A 23183-nucleotide genomic window follows, 5' to 3' on the forward strand; every position below is an offset into this window, starting at 1 on the left:
CTGAAGGTGTTGATTTTCATGAGACTTTTGCTTCTGTGGCCAAACTCGTTACTGTACGCGTCTTGCTTGCTCTTGTCTCAATTAAAAATTGGTCCTTCATCAACTTGACGTTAATAACGCCTTCTTGCATGGTGATCTTGACGAAGAAGTATATATGACTCTACCTCTTGGTTATCATCGTAAGGGGGAGAACGTTGTTTGCCGCCTCCACAAATCTCTCTATGGTTTAAAGCAGGCTTCTCATAATTGGTTGGCCAAATTTTCTACTGCCTTAATGAGTGTGGGCTTCATTCAATCGACTGCAGATTATTCCTTCTTTTCTAAGGGCTACAGGAATTCAACCATCTTTGTATTAGTATATGTGGATGACATCCTTATTGGTGGTTCTGACGCTTTGGCGATTTCCACCTTAAAGAGTTTCCTTCACCAACAATTTCGTATCAAAGATCTTGGCCCCATGAAATATTTTCTTGGTCTTGAACTGGCTCGCTCACGAAAAGGTATTTTCCTCAATCAACGAAAATACACTTTGGATATATTATCAGATGTCGGCCTTACTGGTGCTCACCCAACTTTATTTCCAATGGAACAAAATCTCAAGCTTACGGACTCCGATGGTGATATCCTTCCTGAACCTGCATCTTACCGTCGTTTGATTGGACGGTTGATTTATCTCACCATCACTCGTCCAGATATTGTGCACACTCAACATTCTTAGCCAGTTTATGCACCAACCTCGCAAACCACATATGGACGCTGCAACTCACCTTCTTCGATACCTTCACAACTCACCTGGCCAGGGTATTTTACTTCCAGCTAATAGCACCTTATCACTTCATGCTTTTTGCGACTCTGATTGGGCTAGTTGTCCCATGACTCGCCGCTCCACCACCGGTTACTGTGTTTTTCTTGGTTTTAGCCCTATCTCTTGGAAGACTAAGAAACAACATACAGTTTCTCGATCCTCTGCCGAGGCGGAATATCGAGCCATGGCAATGGCCACTTGCGAGCTAATTTGGTTAACTTCGCTCCTTCAAGATTTTGGTGTTCATTTGAAGCAGCCAATCCCTCTTTTTTGTGACAATCAAGCGGCCATCCACATTGCTGCCAATCCTGTGTTTCATGAGCGTACCAAACATATTGAAATTGATTGTCATGTCATCCGTGATAAGATACGCTCTGGCCTCATCCGCACCGTTCACACTTCTAGTTCTACCCAAATTGCTGACATTTTCACCAAATCCCTTGGCAAAGATTCTTTTCTATTCCTCAAGGACAAGTTGGGAGTTCTTGATATTCACTCTCCAACTTGAGGGGGAGTATTAGCCATCATATGACCGTTGGAGATAATATGACCGTTGAAGATCTTAGATTATATGACCGTTGAAAATAATTTCTTTCCTTATGTATAGCATGTTACATTTATTTTATTCTTTACTTGATTGTATTATATATATACATGAAGAAGTAATACAAAATCACTCCTACACAAAATCATCTTAACACTACCCAAGGTTTTCCACCCTATAGGTCATAGTATTCTAAATGATGTAAGACATATCTATAGAAAAACCCACATAAAGACTGAAGTGAGTCACTAATGCCTGCATAATGGCAATCTTGTTCTAGCGCCCTCCCTTAGGCACAATGTTCCTACTGACAATACAATAAATTACTCAAGCTAAGGAGATCATATACTTACTTTTCTCCATTTTGTTGCACTGTTGGTTGCAAGCACATAATAGATGAGGAAGCGGTCGGTGTATTGCAAGGCATTGTCTGATTCACTACCTCGTGCAATCCACCTTCTTTCTTTTTGGACATAGGGGACATTCAAAATGTGACCCAATGCTTAAATGGAAAAGTGAATGACGATATTTCTCACTCGACTCTAAATGGCCAACCTCCCACACCATTTGACTCCTCAAGGAATGTTAGGTTGCTATAGAAATACCTGACAAGACAGGCTCACACATGTTCAACATACACTCCCACCCAAGTGCTTGGAACCTCTCTGCAACTTTGAACCTCAGGACCTCTTCAACGTTAACAAATCTCCCATATTCTATTTGGTTGTTCCCAAAGTGGGTGAGTAGAGGTTGTTTGCCTCTTTTATGTTGAAGAGATGTGGTAGGTGAGGTCCTTCTCCACGACCATGTCCACATCCACTTCCACGAATGGGTGAGTGATGACCTCCTCGGACAGCCATAAGGAAATCTAATAAAGCAAGATGAAAAGAAAGAGTGAAAAACAATTAGGTAATATGAACTTACAATTTGGAGAATGGAAATAGTAGAAAGAAGTTGGCAAAGCAAGATTTCTACCAAAACATAGGTTCCTAAGGAAAAAGGAAAATTTTCAAATCTAACATGAAATTGAGAAAATTTTGGGATAAACAAGAAGAATACCTGAGATTGGTGGTAAGAATTGCAGAGGAGTTGTTGTAGAACTGCAAGGAAACCCCAAAATCACCTCTAGACACGCGGGAAAAAAATTTCTCTAGAGATGATGTAGAAGACTATTTGAAACAACAATATTGGTGGACTTGATTGAAAAATGATATAGAAGACTATGTTACCAAGTGTAATACATGTCAGCGAGTGAAGGCCATTAGAAAACCATCATCATATCTCTTACAGCCACTCCCGGTACCTAGTTGGAAGTGCGAGGAGATAATGATGGACTTTGTCAAGGGCTTGCCTTGTACTAGTAGGGGAATGGATACAATGTGGGTGATTGTGGAGATACTAACTAGATTATGTGGACAACATAGTGAGATTCCAAAGGGTACCAGTTAGCTTAGTATCTAATACAAATTTGATAATATTTATCTCCCAATTTTGGAGTAGTCTTTAGAAGGCTTTAGGAATGCAACAGAATTTGAGTACAACTTATCATCCATATACACATGGTCAATTTGAGCTAACAATCCAAGTCCTAGAGGACATGTTTTGTCACATGCACCCAGCCGATACCCCATTAGGCATACCCGGGTATGTGATCCACAGTCCCGAAGATCAAGTATCGAGCAATCATGCCTCCCATATATACGATAACACAATCATGAACGATAATAATCATGGTTTAAACATATAATAAAGAATCATGAATAAGATAAAATAGAAAATCAGAGTGCAAGATAAAGATGATACCAATATACATAGAATCTAAAAGGTAAGAAAGAGAGTGATCAAAAATCACTCCCTCACATAGCAGCGGAAAGTAGCAAATTTAAGTTAAGTTGACAAAACCAATATCTAAGGAGTATATCAAGAAAGTTAAGTTACAGATCCGGTCTTAATAAGAATTCAAAATGTAACATCAAACAAATGTTTCTTCAGTCACATAAAACACACCCTCATAAATATGGATATCCGAAGTCCAATATAGCTGCTCCAACACCAATGTCGGGCTAATCCTGGTGTGCAGCATAGTCCTCTTCGGTACCCTCACAATAATCTTCATAGTAGCCACTACATTGAGGGTAGTGTGACTCATCAAAGGGTGCTTCGAAGGACGTGCCATCGGACTCTTCAAAACCTGTAGAATAGTCTAACAAAGCAAATGCACAAAAAGGAATGAGTTCAAAGGAACTCAGCAGGGCAGTTAATCCATAATACATAAACCATATGATACAAGTCATAACATGATGCAAATGATATGAGACAGATGATGCAATTATGATTCTAACTCTACATATGCTAGTCTCTATGGTAGACATGCTTTAAGTCATAGCACCATACTTCTTTGGGTAGGTCTCAAATCACTCTTCCCTCAACCATCCAGGTATCTTGGGTTCTCCGGTGTGAATTGGATCATGCATCCATCTCGGACAATTCCATGGCTGGGGTTTAGGTCACCACTCTCTCACATCATCATTGGTATAAGTATTGGCACATGTCACTGTAAAGCCTAGCCCAATGCAAGTCATCTACTCAGTCATACCATGTCAAATCCAGATACGTCCATTCCTCGCCCCGGGCGATCCTTTCCAGTATCCTTCACACTAGAGTCACGGATATTACTCACCGGATTCATCAACCCCATTGGTTATCCACAAATAGTAGACGGGAAGCTCTCACGGATATGACTCACTGATCTTCAAGCGCCCGTGAGCCCAAGTCTGACTATTTGCAACCCTACCAACAATGGCCCCTTTCGGGTATCCGTAATATGATCTATGTCCTCTCACGGGTTGGTTACCGGTCTTGAGCTCCCATCAAACCATACTACTACCACGGGCCGTTCGGTCTCAATACCCTTCCGATTCGGGTCTGATATGACAAGGACATCCTAGCCATACACCTAGACAAGTCCTATATATGTCATCCAATAATCCGGGAAAGTGTCGATGGACACCTTCGGAGAACATCCCATACTATTCCCTCCGATGTCCAAGGACAGAAATGTCAATAGGACATTCCTCAATCCCAAATTATACTTATCCAATCACATTCTCAATTCATCATATCACACATACATGATACATCATCATATTGAAAGTCATATCATAACATCGCATAATTCAAATGTAATGTAAATAACAATAATTAAATAGACATGATATACATGAGTAATTAAACATGTTACTACTGTTAAAAGACAACTACAATATTCATATGATGTCTAAATAGAATTGATAAGCAAAGCATATCAAGTTGCCAATCATCATTGAATAAACACATAGTCCATGTCATATGGGTATAACTGTCCTTACCTTAATCGAATTGGGAATAATAGCAAATACCACTTAGAATAGTCCCCAACTTAGTGCTTGAACCCTAGACAACATATACGCAACATTAGAGAAGGAAACAATCAAATCGGAGATCAAACGAGCAAGAGTTGAGTTGCTGTTTTCCTTTGGTCGACTGATCCAAATTGAGTTGGGTTTTCTCCTACAAGTCAATTAACAAGTCTAGAATAGATAAATACCTTCGGAACGAGATCGGAAGTGCATCACGTACTTCAACTACTCTCCCCCCTTCTAAGTGCAGTTTCTCACTGAACACTAACAGTGTATCCAAGTAAGGGGCATCACTGTCAATATCCATAGGCTCTGAGTCATACACCGAATCTTTGACTATGAGGGCCCACAAGTCTCTTTTTCCACTACTCTGGGTCTTCGGACCTACAAACACCAATGGATCCAGGTCAGGGTCAGGGTTAGGAAAGGGCTAGATTTCACATGTTTAGAGCTTGTGTGGTTGACATGGGCAGAAATTGGGATGTTCACCTAACATTGATGGAGTTTGCCAACAATAATAGTAATTAGTTGACAATTGCATGGCTCCATTCAAGGACTTGCATGGACGGACTTGTAGCACTCCTCTATATTGGGATAAAGTAAGTGAATGACAAATATTGGGTCTTGAATTGGTAGAAGGTATTGATGCTATGGTGGAAATTATAAGAGAAAGAATCAAGATGGCTGACTCCAAAAAAAAAATCCTATGCAGAGAAGAGAATGGCAAATTTAGACTTCAAGTTGGTGAGCAAGCATTCCTAAAAGCATCACCTATAAAGAGGGTGACAAGATTAACCATTAATGGGAAGCTTAACCCTAGGTACATCAGTCATTTGAGATCATCGAGGATGTTGGGCCGGTTGTCAGTTAGCCCTTCCTCCAGCCTTAGCAAGCGTGCATGGTGTGTTCCACATTTCTATACTATGAAAATGCATACGGAACCTAGAGAACTTCCTGCAACAAGAGCCCAAAGGCTAAGGTACAAATCCCACCTATAAAGAAGAAGTGGAGAGATCCTAGATCGTAAGGACGTGCAGTTGAGGAATCAAACCGTATCATATATGAATATTCAATGGCAGAACCATGCCCCTAAAGAGGCCTCTTGGGAGAAGGAAGATGTGATGAAGGAGAAGTATCCTCACCTCTTTGGTAACCCATGTTTGTTTTAAATTTCGAGGATGAAATATCTTTTAGGGAGGGAGGATGTGAAATTGATTCAGGTCTAAGAACTTAGGATCCTAACCCAAAAACTCAAATCTAGGTCTAAGAACTTAGGGATACAATAAAGGAAATTGTGGGCCATCCAAATTGAGACCACTGGTTTAGGACTAGAATCTATGGATTTGGATGGTGAGAATGGTGATTTCGGAATTTTGTTGGATTTTGATAGAAGGGCTGACTCGAACCTAGATGGACTAGGAAGGTGGATATCTAGCTCGTGGATGGAGAAGTTGGAAGGTGCCCAAGTCCAGGTAAGAGCCCTTGTTAGGCTTCCTAGGGTTAGGCAAGTGTCTGGAGTGAAGCACATCGAAAAACTACCTTTCTATGGTAAAATAAAGGGAAAGGAAGTCATAGGTCGCTTGACTGACCTCCACATGTGGCGATTGGTCAAACTAGCATGGGCAGTTTCAAGTTTTTTAGCTTCTAACACCTATATATAATAATCCTAAACCTCATGAATAGTTTATTGTTAGACAGTTGAGAAGCCTAGAAGGAGTGAAGTGCTATTGTAATTACAGTAGTACATCAGAAGTATAAAGTACAAGAACAGTACATAAACTCAAAATTTCATAAAGTATTAAACTCAGAGTTTCCTTGGACATCGGAGGGAATAGTATGGGATGTTCTCCGAAGATGCCCATCGACGCTTTCTCGAATCATTGGTTGTCATACCTAGGGCTGTCAAGCAGTGTTTGGCTAGGATGTCCACGTTATATCAGACCCGAATCGGAAGGGTATTGAGACCGAACGACCCGTGGTAGCAATGTGATTCACGGGCGCTCAAGACCGGTAACCAACCCGTGAGAGGACGGAAATCATATTGTGGGGGCCATTTATTGGAGGGTTGCATATGGATAGACTTGGGCTCATGGGAGCTCGAGACCGGTAACCAACCCGTGAGAGGACATGAGAGCTTCCCGTCTACCATATGTGGATAACCAATAGGGTTGATGAGTCCATATTTGAGAGAGTCTGATACGTTGACTCTAGTATGAAGGATACCGGAAAGGATCCTTAGAGGGGAGGAACGGACGTATCTGGATCTGAGTTGATGTAACTGAGTACATGACTTGCATTGGGCTAGGTTTTACCCTGACATACGCCAGTACTTAGACCAATGGTGATGTGAGAGAGCGGTGACTTAACCCCCAGCCATGGAATGTCCCGAGGGATGCCGGACCCACTACCAAAAGGCTTTGTGTGACTGACCTATCCAAAGAAGTACGGTGTTATGACTTAAAGCATGTCTGCCAATAGAGACCAGCATACATAGAGTTTAGATGCATACATACATTATATGTTTCATACTGCATTGTATCTTGTTATGATTTGCTATATGTTATTTATGCTGTTATGAGTTAACTTGCCTTACTGAGTTTCTTTCGAAACTCATTCCTTTTTGTACAGTGTTTTGTTAGATTATTCTACAGGTACTGACTACTATGACGGACAGTACGATGAAGTGCAAGCCGATGAAGCGTACTACATGCAAGGTGTTGGCGACAATCAAGATTACACTGATGATCCCTCGAGCGATCAAGTTGCGTACTACGATTAGACGTAACGTGGAGTTGGACCATCTCTGTTGGACTGACGAATTCCATTTTTTTGAAGATATCATCTATAGGATAGAAGACTCTTAAGTTTAGTTTGTCTTTCTTATTTTCTTTTGTTTCAGTTGTAATTCCTTTTAGACTTACATACTACGTTCCGCTGTATCTGTGGAGTGAGTTTCCGCCTCTCTCTACTCTATTTTGATATCTTCGAATATTTGATATCATTTTCCGCACTCTGATTATATTGATTATTGATTTCTTGATTTTAAATCTTTTGTTTATAATATTTAAACCTTGATTATTTCATGTTTATGATGATGTTATTGTATATGTGGGAGGATGATTTCCTCAATACTTGATCTTCGGGGCTGTGGATCACACTCCCAAGTATGCCAATTAGGGTATCGGCTGGGAAGGAGTCAAAGCTTACATTGAAGCTGAAAACGGATCTTGAGAGGTGAAGCACGATTCGGTTATCGGTTTTTGATTTTGAAGGTAATCAACCAACCTTTTCATCTTTTCCATTGTTTATCTTCAATTCATGGATGAAGGATGTCTGAAATCAATGTTGGGAATGTGATTTGATTGGGAAATAAGTGTTTTCCAATATCCCCAATCGAATGTACCATGTGAAATGAGAATCTCCGCTCTGCTAATTGCTGAAATTTATCTCAAAATGGATCCCAGAGAGTCTCTGATTATTAGAATTACACATCTAGGTTGTGGTTTGTTCCATTAATGTTTGTGAGTATTCTTACATGCGCTGGGGACAGAATTCCTGTCCAAGATCGACCCAAGACCTAATGGAAACGAGGGATCAAAGACAGAGAGTTTGGACCCAGCGTTGTTCTTGCACCAGGGCAACTTGCCTAGGAGCAGTCTGGCTCCTACTTAGATGACGACCCCTCTATGATGGGTTGTAGGCTCTATTTTTTTTTGTTTTGGTTCCAGACTTAATTCCAACTATATGCTTATGTTTGTAGGGATTCCAGTAGCTTGTTAGCACTTCTATATGTAAAGTTTGATATACTTTGGAGACTTCTGAACGTTTATTAGGCGAGGAATACAATCCTCACATATTCATGACTTAGTTACATGCTTTTTTAGTTTGATTTGATATTATGCCTATGTTAATGGATGATGATGTCTCTTGTTGTTAGGGCATGCATATATCCATGGGAAATTGATGGGATCTATGCTATCTTGATATTTCTGTAATTATCTATCTTGATTATGTGAATTGCAATAAGATGGGTTTGAGAAGTTGTGCAGATGCATTCATGTATATTTTTTGCTAGGCGTTGTGGTTTAGGCCATTGCCTTTGGTGCCTTACATATCATAATAAATTATATGTGCATTTTAGGATGCCTAGATTACATGGCTAGGAACCCCTTAGCGTGCTATGACCCTGTTGGCATTGGGAATTGAGGCTGAGTGACCGGTGACAATGGTACTTGGGTTGGTGGGCATCTAACACTAGTGAGACTCCATGAGGAGACACAATCATAGCATTTTGTCATTCGTGGGAGGGTTACATATGGTAGTTGTAGGGCTCGTGGGTGCCCAATTGGTGAGACTCTCTGAGGGGACACAGGAATGTTCACCCTATTATAAGATAATGAGTGCTTATCCGACAGTGGGTAGCCATCCTATGAGGATTTGACATTCCCTAGACTTTGAAGGATATTGGACCAAGAGGCGCAAAGCATGAAGAAAGGTATCTGTAGCTTGAGTAACATGTTAGCTAATTAACAATGCTGCATTAAGCTAAGTGTTTTCGTGGCACATGCTAGTCTCATGCCAATGGTCATGGTGAGAGATGTGGATCTAATCCCAACCATGGTTATGATGATGGACTAATATCCCTATACCTTGGTTGTGATGCTTAAGATTGATGAGACTCTATAAAAGGTCTATGTTAGACTTACCCAAAAGAAAACTAGTGGCTTCCCTATAGCTTCTGCCTAAATAGAGACTAGCATTGCCATGTCTTGCATCTAATTATAATATTATTTTAATATTGTGTTGGTATGCCTCAATACTTTAGATTAATTAACTAGTGCAGTTTGGACCCCAAATCCATAGCCGAGTCAAAATGCATTTTCATCCATGGATTTCTCATACAATGGAATTAAACAGAACTGAAGGTGAGAAAATGACCAACGTAATTTTCTGTGCACCTAGAACCAAGAAGTTGATCACGATATAGACCTAATAGGTGGACCCCAAGGAGGGCCCGCAATTTGTTGACCAAGACCCATTAAGGTTGTATTGTATAAATGCCTTGGGTCAGAAAACATTGCAAGGGAGGTGAATTGGTCAAGTGAAGTTTATGGAAAAAAAAAAGGGAGAAGAAAGGTTGGTCAAAGAAGAGGAATGGGAAAGCAAGTGATGACACTTAGAGGTATGAGAAGAGTCCGGATCAGCTCCCCCGACGTGGAGCACACAAAGTGCTCCCCCGACGGTTTTTGACCACACAAAGCAGGGGCCCACGGTAAAAACACTTTTTGGAAAAACACAAAAAAAAATAAAAAAATTTACCCGTGGGCCCCACGTTTGATGTGGTCAGGAACCCGTCGGGGAGCACTCTGTGCTACCCCGACGGGGTGAGGATCCAGATTCGAGAAAGTAAGGGTGAGACTTAAAGGAATAGGAGAGCAAGTGGTGACATGTAGAACAATGGAAGAGCTTGTGGTGACACCAGTAAATAAATGTCACCAAATCCTATAAATAAAATAATAAATAAGTGAAATATAGGGATTAGGTGGTGGAAAAATGGTGGAGATATCCAAAGTCCAGTATAGCTGCTCCAACACCAGTGTCGGGCTAATCTTGGTGTGTAGCATAGTCCTCTTCGGTACCCTCACAATAATCTTTATAGTAGCCACTACCCTGAGGGTAGTGTGACTCATCAAAGGGTGCTTCAAAGGACGTGCCATCGGACTCTTCAAAACCTGTAGAATAGTCTATAAAAGCAAATGCACAGAAAGGAATGAGTTCAAAGGAACTCAGCAAGGTAGTTAATCCATAATACATAAACCATATGATACAAGTCATAACATGATGCAAATGATATGAGACAGATGATGCAATTATGATTCTAACTCTACATATGCTAGTCTCTATAATAGACATGCTTTAAGTCATAACACCATACTTCTTTGGGTAGGTCTCAAATCACTCTTCCCTCAACCATCCAGGTATCTTGGGTTCTCTGGTGTGAATTGGGTCCTGCATCCATCTCGGACAATTCCATGGCTGGGGTTTAGGTCACCACTCTCTCACATCACCATTGGTATAAGTATTGGCGCATGTCATTGTAAAGCCTAGCCCAATGCAAGTCATCTACTCAGTCATACCATGTCAGATCCAGATACGTCCATTCCTCACATCGGGCGATCCTTTCCAGTATCCTTCACACTAGAGTCACGGATATTACTCATCGGACTTATTAACGCCATTGGTTATCCACAAATAGTAGACGGGAAGCTCTCACGGATATGACTCACCGATCTTTGAGCGCCCGTGAGCCCAAGTCTGACTATTTGCAACCCTACCAACAATGGCCCCTTTCGGGTATCCGTAATATGATCTATGTCCTCTTATGGGTTGGTTACCGGTCTTGAGCGCCCATCAAACCATACTACTACCACGGGTCGTTCGGTCTCAATACTCTTCCGATTCGGGTCTAATATGACAAGGACATCATAGCCATACACCTAGACAAGTCCTACATATGTCATTCAATAATCCGGGAAAGCGTCGATGGACACCTTCAGAGAACATCCCATACTATTTCCTCCAATGTCCACGGACAGAAATGTTAATAGGACATTCCTCAATCCCAAATTATACTTATCCAATCACATTCTCAATTCATCATATCACACATACATGATACATCATCATATTGAAAGTCATATCATAACATCGTATAATTCAAATGTAATGTAAATAACAATAATTAAATAGACATGATATACAAGAGTAATTAAACATGTTACTACTGTTAAAAGACAACTACAGTAGTCATATGATGTCTAAATAGAATTGATAAGCAAAGCATATCAAGTTGCCAATCATCATTGAATAAACACATAGTCCATGTCATATGGGTATAATTGTCCTTACCTTAATTGAATTGGAGATAATAGCAAATACCACTTAGAATAGTCCCCAACTTAGTGCTTGAACCCTAGACAATATATATGCAACATTAGAGAAGGAAACAATCAAATCGGAGATCAAACGAGCAAGAGTTGAGTTGCTGTTTTCCTTTGGTCGACTGATCCAAATTGAGTTGGGTTTTCTCCTACAAGTCAATCAACAAGTCTAGAATAGATAAATACCTTCAGAACGAGATCGGAAGTGCATCACGTACTTCAACTACGCTCCCCCCTTCTAAGTGCAGTTTCTCACTGAACACTAACAGTGTATCCAAGTAAGTGGCATCACTGTCAATATTCATAGGCTCTGAGTCATACACCGAATCTTCGACTATGAGGGCCCACAAGTCTCTTCTTCCACTACTCCGGGTCTTCGGACCTACAAACACCAATGGATCCGGGTCAGGGTCAGGGTTAGGAAAAGGTTGGATTTCACATGTTTAGAGCTTTGTGTGGTTGACATGGGCAGAAATTGGGATGTTCACCTAACATTGATGGAGTTTGCCAACAATAATAGTAATTAGTTGACCATTGCAGGGCTCCATTCAAGGACTTGCATGGAAGGACTTGTAGCACTCCTCTATATTGGGATAAAGTAAGTGAATGCCAAATATTGGGTTTTGAATTGGTAGAAGGTATTGATGCTATGGTGGACATGATAAGAGAAAGAATCAAGATGGCTGAGTCCACAAAAAAAAAATCCTATGCAGAGAAGAGAATGACAAATTTATACTCAAGTTGGTGAGCAACCATTCCTAAAAGCATCACCTATAAAGAGGGTGACACGATTAACCATTAATGGGAAGCTTAACCCTAGGTACATCAGTCATTCGAGATCATCGAGGAGGTTGGGCCAGTTGTTAGTTAGCCCTTCCTCCAGCCTTAGCAAGCGTGCATGATGTGTTCCACATTTCTATGCTATGAAAATGCATACGGAACCCAGAGAACTTCTTGCAACAAGAGCCCAAAGGCTAAGGTACAAATCCCACCTATAAAGAAGAAGTGGAGAGATCCTAGATTGTAAGGACGTGCAGTTGAGGAATCAAACCGTATCATATATGAATATTCGATGGCAGAACCATGCCCCTGAAGAGGCATCTTGGGAGTAGGAAGATGTGATGAAGGAGAAGTATCCTCACCTCTTTGGTAACCCATGTTTGTTTTAAATTTCGAGGATGAAATATCTTTTAGGGAGGGAGGATGTGAAATTGATTCAGGTCTAAGAACTTAAGATCCTAACCCAAAAACTCAATTCTAGGTCTAAGAACTTAGGGATACAATAAAAGGAAATTGTAGGCCATCCAAATTGAGACCACTGGATTAGGATTAGAATCTATGGATTTGGATGGTGAGGATGGTGATTTCAGTATTTTGTTGGATTTTGAAAGAAGGGCTGACTCGAACCTAGATGGACTAGGAAGGTGGATATCTAGCTCGTGGATGGAGAAGTTGGAAGGTGCCCAAGTCCAAGTAAGAGCCCTTGTTAGGCTTCCTAGGGTTAGGCAAGTGTCTGGAGTGAAGCACATCGAAAAACTACCTTTCTATGGTAAAATAAAGGGAAAGGAAGTCATAGGTCGCTTGACTGACCTCCACATGTGGCGATTGGTCAAACTAGCATGGGCAGTTTCAAGATTTTTTAGGTTCTAACACCTATATATAATAATCCTAAACCTCATGAATAGTTTATTGTTACACAGCTGAGAAGCCTAGAAGGAGTCAAAGCTTACATCGGAGCTGAAAACGGATCTTGCGAGGCGAAGCACGATTCGGTTATCGGTTTTTTATTTTGAAGGTAATCAACCAACCTTTTCATCTTTTCCATTGTTTATCTTCAATTCATGGATGAAGGATGTCTGAAATCAATGTTGGGAATGTGATTCGATTGGGAAATACGTGTTTTCCAATATCCCCAATCGAATGTACCATGTGAAATGAGAATCTTCGCTCTACTAATTGCTGAAATTTATCTCAAAATGGATCTCAGAGAGTCTCTGATTATTAGAATTACACATCTAGGTTGTGGTTTGTTCCATTAATGTTTGTGAGTGTTCTTACATGCGTTGGGGTCAGAATTCCTGCCCAAGATCGACCCAAGACCTAATGGAAACGAGGGATCCATGACAGAGAGTTTGGACCTAGTGTTGTTCTTGCACCAGGGGGCAACTGCCTAGGAGCAGTCTGGCTCCTACTTAAATGACGACCCCTCTATGATGGGTTGTAGGATCTATTTTGTTTTGTTTTGGTTCCAAACGTAATTCCAACTTTATACTTATGTTTGTAGGGATTCCAGTAACTTGTTAGCACTTCTATATGTAAAGTTTGATATACTTTGGAGACTTCTGAACGTTTATTAAGTGAGGAATACAATCCTCAAATATTCATGACTTAGTTACATGCTTTTTTAGTTTGATTCGATATTATGCCTATTATACCAAAAAAAAAAAAAAAAAAAAAGATATTATGCCTATGTTAATGGATGATGATGTCTCTTGTCGTTAGGGCATGCATATATGCATGGGAAATTGATGGGATCTATGCTATGTTGATATTTCTTTAATTATCTATCTTGATTATGTGAATTGCAATAAGATGGGTTTGAGAAGTTGTGCAGATGCATTCATGTATATTTTTTGCTAGGCGTTGTGGTTTAGGCCATTGCCTTTGGTGCCTTACATATCATAATAAATTATATGTGCATTTTAGGATGCCTAGATTACATGGCTAGGAAACCCTTAGCGTGCTATGACCCAGTTGGCATTGGGAATTGAAGCTGAGTGACCGGTGACAATGGTACTTGGGTTGGTGGGCATCTAACACTGGTGAGACTCTATGAGGAGACACAATCATAGCATTGTGTCATTCATGGGAGGGTTACATATGGTAGTTGTAGGGCTCGTGGGTGCCCAATTGGTGAGACTTTCTGAGGGGACACAGGAATGTTCACCCTATTATAAGGTAACGAGTGCTTATCCGACAGTCGGTAGCCATCCTATGAGGATTTGACATTCCCTAGACTTTGAAGGATATTGGACCAAGAGGCGCAAAGCATGAAGAAAGGTATCTGTAGCTTGAGTAACATGTTAGCTAATTAACAATGTTGCATTAAGCTAAGTGTTTCCGTGGCACATGCTAGTCTCATGCCAATGGTCATGGTGAGAGATGTGGATCTAATCCCAACCATGGTTATGATGATGGACTAATACCCCTATACCTTGGTTGTGATGCTTAAGATTGATGAGACTCTATAAAAGATCTATGTTAGACTTACCCAAAGGAGACTAGTGGCTTCCCTAAGGGCCTGTTTGGTTACATGAATCTAGAGATTTCAAATCTCTGGATTCATGAATCTGAGAATTATACATGTTTGGTTGTAAAAATCTCTAGATTCATGAAATCTACAGATTCATGTTTTTAGTGTAAAAAGGTGAATCTGTAGATTTATGGGTAAGGGGTGAAATCCAGAGATTTCAAAAAAGCTATACAATTGTACATTCACAAAAATTATGTCGATCAAATAGTGTTTTAGGATGAATCCACAGATTTCATTCTACAACCAAACACTTAATTTTATAAATTATGACTCCATAGATTTGAAGTCTATAAATTTGAAATTTCTAGATATTTGAAATTTCCAGACTCATGTAACCAAACAGGCCCTAAAGCTCATGCCAAAATAGAGACTAGCATTGCCATGTGTTGCATCTAATTATATTATTATTTTAATTGTGTTGGTATGCCCCAATACTTTGGATTAATTAACTAGTATAGTTTGGACCCCAAATCCATAACCGAGTCAAAATGCATTTTCATCCATGGATTTCTCATACAATGGAATTAAACAGAACTGAAGGCGAGAAAATGACCAACGTAATTTTCTGTGCACCTGGAACCAAGAAGTTGATCACGACATAGACCTAATAGGTGGACCCCCAAGGAGGGCCCGCAATTTGTTGACCAAGACCCATTAAGGTTTTATTGTATAAATGCCTTGGGTCAGAAAACATTGCAAGGGAGGTGAATTGGTCAAGTGAAGTTTATGGAAGAAAAAAAAAAAAGGGAGAAGAAAGGTTGGTCAAAGAAGAGGAATGGGAAAGCAAGTGATGACACTTAGAGGTATGAGAAAGTAAGGGTGAGACTTAAAAGGAATAGGAGAGCAAGTGGTGACATTTAGAACAATGGAAGAGCTTGTGGTAAAATAATAAATAAGTGAAATATAGGGATTAGGTGGTGGAAAAATGGTGCAGGGAGGCCCACCACCCACCATCGTCCTCTCCCACCAATGTGGGTTAAATTAAAATAAATAAATAATATATAAATACCATATAAGGTTGAATAAGAGTAAAGGGGTGGGGATATCTGCGTGCTGGAGAGAGAGAAACTGAGAGAGTGAGAGAAGAAGTTATGGGTTGGAGAGAGAAAGAGAGTAAGAGTGCAGAAGTGGTACAAGAATACCAAATTTTTTCTCTGTTGTGGGAATTTTCAGGGACTTGTTCATACCAAAACTGGCACCCAACGGCTAAATTTTCTCTAAGCTTAAATTGTTCGAAATTTATGGTTTCTTAATTCTCTAGTGGTTTTACTGGTATGTGAGATTAGAAATCCTAAATTTTGGAACCAAGTTGTCGACTGATTCAGTCGTTACTTTTTTTGATAGATTTACCCCTCATACAAAATCGACCGTAATTTTTTCATTACTTGTCGAAATTGAGAGATTAAAAATGCGTTGAAAAGAGGACTTGGAGCCTACATTTCTTATGTCTATGAGAAACCCCAGATTTGACAAGAATGTAGTCAAAACCGTTGATGAAATATTGATACATACGAAATCCAACAAATCAATCAGAGTCGGTTTTGAGTTGTACCATATAAATTAGCCATTCAATATGACTGCACAAGTCATATTATAAATAGATTACGTTTTGACTTTATTGGTGATATAGGGGTAAAACAGTAAATTAGTAGCGGAAGGCATCTGGTTTGAAAAAACGGAGAAAAAAAAAGGTATCTGCCTAAGAGAAAAGGAAACAAATTAATAAAAAAATAATTTAAGGGTAAATCACAAACACCCCCCTGAGGTTTGGTCCATGTCATTTTTAGTCCAAATAAATGGACACTTTGCATCTACCTCCCCTGAGGTATCCAATAAGATCAATTAAGGACAAATTGTACTTTTTATGACGAAAATACCCTCATGTCTATTCCACCGTAAGATTTGCATAATGTCTTACACAATTAAATCCGGTGAAATAAACCTTTGAATATAAAATCAAGCCTGGGTGATGTATATGCTTACAGTTTTTATTTATTTTTAGGTTAAATATATTCTTACAAGTTATAACTCTTTAAAGTCTTAACCTAGCTCTAGATATTCAAGCGACTTTTCATCTTGTCCAAAAGTTCGAAAGCTGTTAACAGACTCAACATCAGAAACCAGGAAGATAATTAGAAGAAACAAAAGAACAGGCAAGCAAGCACAAAAGGCACGAGCATCAATTCCTCTTTTCCCCCACCAAGAACAAGATGATGCAGAAGCATATTCACTGTTCGATCATTGGCTTGTTTGGCCAAAATATACTCATTTGCATATGCTTGTTCATTCTGTTCGGCCTGTTACCTTACACCATTGCACAGAGCAGTAATCAACCGACGGCTTGCAATTCCAACGTCTCAACCATCAATTTCACCTATTCTGGAATCACAATCATCTTTATTTTTGTTTGTTTCTTCTTGTTCTTCATCGCCGCCCGCTTCTATGGGTGCTCCGAGACCAGAAGCGATCTAAGCATTAGCTTTCGCAGCAAGAAAAACAGAATCTCACGAAGAGGAAATCAACAACCTAACTAGATGATTATTCTGCGGGACTCAAATCCGTCTTTCAGGAGTCAAGTGGTTTTCGAGAAGAACGATGAGCACTAAGAGATCAGATTTAAAGGTTGCAACAATTTCGTGGTAGAAGATGACACCGGTAATTCGTTAACAAGAAGAGACTAGGGTTTTCTCTCAGGCGAGATGGAACCCTATTCAGTAATCCGGGATTGTAAATAAAATCAAACACGATGATGCAAATACCCCCACTCTTTTTATTTTAACCGTTGGATTTAATTGTGAAGACATGATGCAAATCTTACGGTAGAATAGACATGAGGGTATTTTCGTCATAAAAATCACAATTTGTCCTTAGTTGATCTTATTGGATACCTCAGGGGAGGTAGATGCAAAGTATCCATTTATTTGGACTAAAAATGACATAGACCAAACCTCAGGGGGGCGGGGAAGAAAAACAAAAAATTTTTTTGTATTTTTATCAGTCGGGGGGGGTGTGAAAAAAAAATATATTGGGGGGGGATAAAAAATATAAGATGGTGTGGTTTAATAAAAAAAAAAGAGAGAGGAGGTGTGTGTGTGTGGGGGGTGGGGGGGGTGGGGGGGGGTGTTTTATTTGTGTTTTGATAAATAGGGTGGGTGTGTGTTTTTTTTAATTTTTATTTTTGCATTTAAAATTATTAAAAAAATTTAATAAATGCAAAATTGAAATTTATCATACTAACAAGCACTATGTGGCCAAAGTTAAAGTGGAAACATTAGGTCAAAACCAATGATAGTAGACTATGAGGTGTACATGGCCTTGTGCCCAAAGAATAAAACCACTTCGATGGTGTAGCTTCAGTGGTGTAAAGGTAGCCACTTTGGTGTTGTAGAGAAACCACTTCGGTGGTGTAGAGAGATGTATATCATCCATGGATATGCTTTGGCTTATGGCTATAATGTAAGAGAAAGAGAAAAGAGAATATTTTGAAGAGTTTGGATATTTTATTTTGGAAATATTTTTCGGAGCATATATTATGTGAAAGAATGTTTTTATTATGGCACATGCAACGATAAATATTTGGAAATGATTGAATATTTTATTTTAAAAATATGTATGTCATGTTTTATTCTTGTATGTAGCATGATTATTTCATAATACTTATTGCCAGGTATGGCTCAAACCCAATTACCATATACAGACAGAAAGACAGACAAAGTACAAGGGTAAAGGCAAAGCGATTCAGGAGCAAGATTAAGAACCCGAGGTCTCTTTTGATTATGCTAGCTATTTCTGTTTGTAAATGACAATTATATTTAAGTATTTTAAGGGTTTGTATAAGATGGTTCAATGGCTGATATAGATTTCAATAAATAGAAGACTATATTTATTGGTAAACATTTTAGCGTATAGAGTTGCCATTAGATGAACTATTGCGATGATATTTTGATGGTGTTATTATGAAAGAGTCATCAAAGAGAAGTATCTACCATGTCACCTAGAAGGGCTTAGGTGTCATAGGCCACCTGGCTCTAGTAGTTGGCAAATTGACAAGCATGGTTAGATCTTAAACGCATCCCACATTACATTGCATTGCATTACATTTTCATTCTTGATGTGATATTATGGTTTTGTGGATATTGCTGATCTCGCCAATTCAAGTTCTTTGGAACTCACTCCTTGTGGATATATGTTTTAAACTTTACAGCAGGATATGACGACTAGGCCATATAGGAACACTTGACATTGATGAAAAAGTATGGGGTTCCAGCTGTGGAAGACTACAAACCACACAATAATTTGTGTGAATGTCTAGAGTGATCCTATGGCACTCGGCCCTTCCGAAACAAGTTTACTTATCTATAAAAATATTGAGATTATTAAATAGAGAGTATGTCATTTTGTTAGGTTCATTGAGGGATGTACTAACTCCAACATTATTCTTTCAGTTTCCTTTTTGAGACATTTGAGACACTTTATCCATTTCGGACATATATATTATGGACTTGATTTATTCTTGCTTTGATTGTGATGTTGTGTGTGTATATTGTGGATTGCAAAGTAACTTGATCTTCTGACTGTGGATTACATCTATAGGTATTCGGTTGGGTCTGATACCGTCAGGTGGAGTGTGACAGTTATTGAAGAGATATTTATGAAATTCGACACTTTAAACATAAGAAATCTGCTAAAATCCTCTCAATACTCTATTATAGTTCCTCCATCTGCTACACGAGGAGGATGAAAGTTGGAGTCGGATTTGGAATTAGAGTTGCAGGAGTTGTTTATGATGCTACTGCAACCTCTTAATTAATTTTCCCAATGGATATTTATGTTGAAGACAGATGCACAACTATAAAGAAAACACAACCAAAAAACACACTCAGAATTATACGGAATTTAACCTAGTTTGACAAGATTGCCTACATACAATAGAGATAAAAGAGTTCCCACTATACCTATAAACTTCACACCACTCTCACATCTTACAAAGTGCAATCCTTTGCTTGCTTCCATTTGTAGGCAAACTCTAATCAGAACCTTCGGCATTGGATCCTTAGGGCGAGATTGGGTTTCTTTATCCCCTACAAGTAGAACTCCATCCATCATCTTGTGTTTTTACCGAGAAGTCGATGTCGGAGCCAGTGGGGGAAGCACCTGATGTTTCTTGACCACAATTCCCTCAAGCTTCCTTCTTGAACTTCCAAGGAACGAGGGAAAAAAAGAAAAAGAACAGAACAAGAGAGAGAAACTAAACCATTTACGACAAATTGCCTAAAAGCTATGTATCCCCGTTTTAATCATTTGAAAAAATATTTAATAGATCTAAATGAGCATTTAATCCCCTATTATTTAAACCCAATTTTGACAGAACCTCATAAACAACTAAGTTCACCAGCCTCGGTTGATTCCTGCAATTGTTTGAAATATAAATATTAGCCAATGAATCCAAGAAAGTAAACTTAACAAATATATAATTTGAGTTTTTCATTAAAAAAACAAATGTACGAGGTCTCATAAATGACTAGCCTCATCACTCATGCAGTCGGTGAGATTTAAGCCTATAAAAGAATAAGATAACAACAACTCAATTTTATTTTTACTTAATCGGACTGAGCTTTTTATTAAGAGGGGAATAATGGAGTTGATTGCTTGAATCCAAAAGAAGAGAGGGGGGCGGGGGAGCAAGAGATAATTAATATCTCTAATCCACAAAAAAATGACAATTCATATCAACACAAACTCTAAGGCATCAACCCTTATCAAATAATTGGAAAATTGTTCTATTGCCCCCATGATGATAATGATGATGATGAACAAAGAAGAAAAAGGCGATCCATAACCATCACATTAGTAGGGATTCTTTTATTTCTTATCACAGGTAGAAATTGCATCACAGTAAATAATAAGATTTAATTTTTCTTTAAAAAAAAAAAAAAGAAAAAGAAAAAAAAGGAAGACGAAGAACAAGGAGAATGAGAATTACCCGTCTACTTGTCCGAGATGGAAACCAGACATGCCCCCTACCTCCGTCAGCGCATCCTTCCACCTCGGTACTCTATCGGAATCAAATGTATCCTGGTGCTTCATAAATGACCTCTCAAAGGTTCCGGACTGCTTGCGAACATCGTGTGATCCAACATCAAAGAATATGGGAATAATTATTCGACCCTCAAATCTATTGCATGCAACAATCTCACGCAGTTCCATGAGGCACCATCTGTTATCCGCATAGTGCTTGGAGAAGACAATGATCGAGATTTTGGATTTACGTATAGCATCCAAAACCGTCTTTCCCATATCTACTCCAATTGAGAACCCTTGTACATCCCTACACACATTGACTCCTACTCTTTTCAAATCTTTTTGAAGGAAAGCAGTGAAGTTATTGCCAGTATCGTTCTCATTGAAACTGATGAACACATCATATTTCGTCCGGATTCGGCCACTCATTTGTCTTAAAACCCACTTTACAAGTGACTCCTCTAACGTTGATAGATCCCTGCAAATTGTTGAGAAGATAAAATATTAACTGATTGAGGCAAAAGTAGAAGCAGAAGCAGAAGCAGAACTAAAGATTTTGGAGTTTACAAGATGAGGAGGGTCTTGAATTTAATTAATTACCCATTTACTTGCTGCAGTTCGAGTCCCTTTATCTCTGCTGCCGTTCTCAACGCCTTCTTCCATGTCTTTATCTTCTGGGCATCAAGTATCTCCATGTGTTTCTGAAATGATTCTCCAAATCTTCCTGTCTGATGGCGAACATCCCTTGGTTCAACATCCAGGAATACGGGAAGAACAATTTGAGGGCTAGATCTATTGCGGCGAACATCCCTTGGTTCAAAATCCAGGAATACGGGAATAACAATTTGAGGGCCGGATCTATTGCAACGAACTATCTCCTCCAGTTCCAAGAGACACGATTTGCTTTCGGCATAATCGCTGGAGAAGATAGTGATCGAGATTTCTGATTTACGGATTATTTCCTGGAGTGTCGGTTGGATCTTTTCTCCATCCCACAGGTCTTTGCTATTTATAAACACTTCGACTCCTTCCCTTTTCAGATCTTTCTCAAGGAAAACAGCCAAGCCATTGTAAATATCTTCACCCATGAAATTGAGGAACACATCATAATTCGTGGATAATCCGGAGGTCGTCTGGGAAGAGACGGAAGCCATGAATTTGCAATTGCAGTTAAGGCTGCAAAGAAGATGTCAAGGGAGATGCAATCGGAATTCTGCCGCTTGATGTCTACAGTCGATGGGATTCTACGAAAGAGGTTCGCTATTCTTTTGTCTTCTTTCTAGTTTTTTTCTTTGCTTTTGGTAGAATGTCTTCTCTCTAGTTGACCTCTTTTACAGGGTACGTCTCCAAGGGGGGAATTATATAAACTCTGTTTATCAACCACTCTGCCAGTCGGCGTTGGCTCCACTTGTGACTGACTTTCATGAATTCCATCTTTTTTAATATTATAATAGTGGTGATATGTTTGTTTTTCTTTTTCCAAAAAAAAACTGTTTCTTTTACTTTTAAAAGAATTGAAGTCTTAGGTTGTTGGCTCACCCACCCCTTTTTGTCTTTTGACAGAAAAAATTCTATTTCTTTTATTTTTAAAAGATAAGTTTTTGCTGTGTACCGCAGGTCTGCAGTGCACTTTTATATCAAATAGAAAGCTGAGATTAAAAGTTTAATTTTATATTTTTTAAAATTCTCAATAATCTTGTATTTACTTTGCTTTCTCAACCAATCATTTGGTATATATATTCACAGCAGAGACTCGTGCACAATAGAGGATATTTCCCTTTTTGATAAAAAATTTCACAGTACAACGAGCAACCAAACAATCATGTCCATTTTAATTAAATTAAACTCGAGATGCTTCTCAGAACCTAGGCATATTTGAATGACCTTTTCTTCTTTTCTTGTTGCCCAAGTCTTTGAATAACGTGGGATTTTAGAATTTAATTTGGTATGGTGATTAAGACCGGCGGTGGGGGGGGGGGGTGGGGGTTGAGTGTGCATAAAGACAAACTTATGTGCATGCATATGCATAACCAACTCCAATACCTGTACCAAGTATTAAACCAAAGGAGGGTTGCTCTATGTGGTATCAGCCCATCTCAGCCAACATTAAATGGTGTGGATCAACTAGGAAATTACGGGAGATAATGACACTAAGAGAAAC

At 39.2% G+C, this 23183-nt stretch overlaps 1 protein-coding gene across 1 annotated transcript; it reads right to left on the reverse strand.

Moving 5' to 3' along the window:
• Positions 1 to 19519: 19519 nt before the first annotated feature.
• Positions 19520 to 22324, reverse strand: LOC149007775 (uncharacterized). The gene is made up of 3 exons (XM_089166443.1): positions 21623 to 22324; positions 20985 to 21500; positions 19520 to 20409 (listed from the first exon to the last, which is right to left on the reverse strand). Exons 1-3 carry the CDS (start codon positions 22174 to 22176, stop codon positions 20295 to 20297), a joined length of 1185 nt encoding a protein of 394 aa, XP_089022569.1. The 5' UTR covers positions 22177 to 22324; the 3' UTR covers positions 19520 to 20294.
• Positions 22325 to 23183: the final 859 nt, after the last annotated feature.

Source organism: Hakea prostrata, chromosome 8 (genome assembly GCF_041222555.1).
Source record: "Hakea prostrata isolate BN-2017 chromosome 8, UWA_Hpros_2, whole genome shotgun sequence".
In the NCBI taxonomy this organism is placed as follows: Eukaryota; Viridiplantae; Streptophyta; class Magnoliopsida; order Proteales; family Proteaceae; genus Hakea; species Hakea prostrata.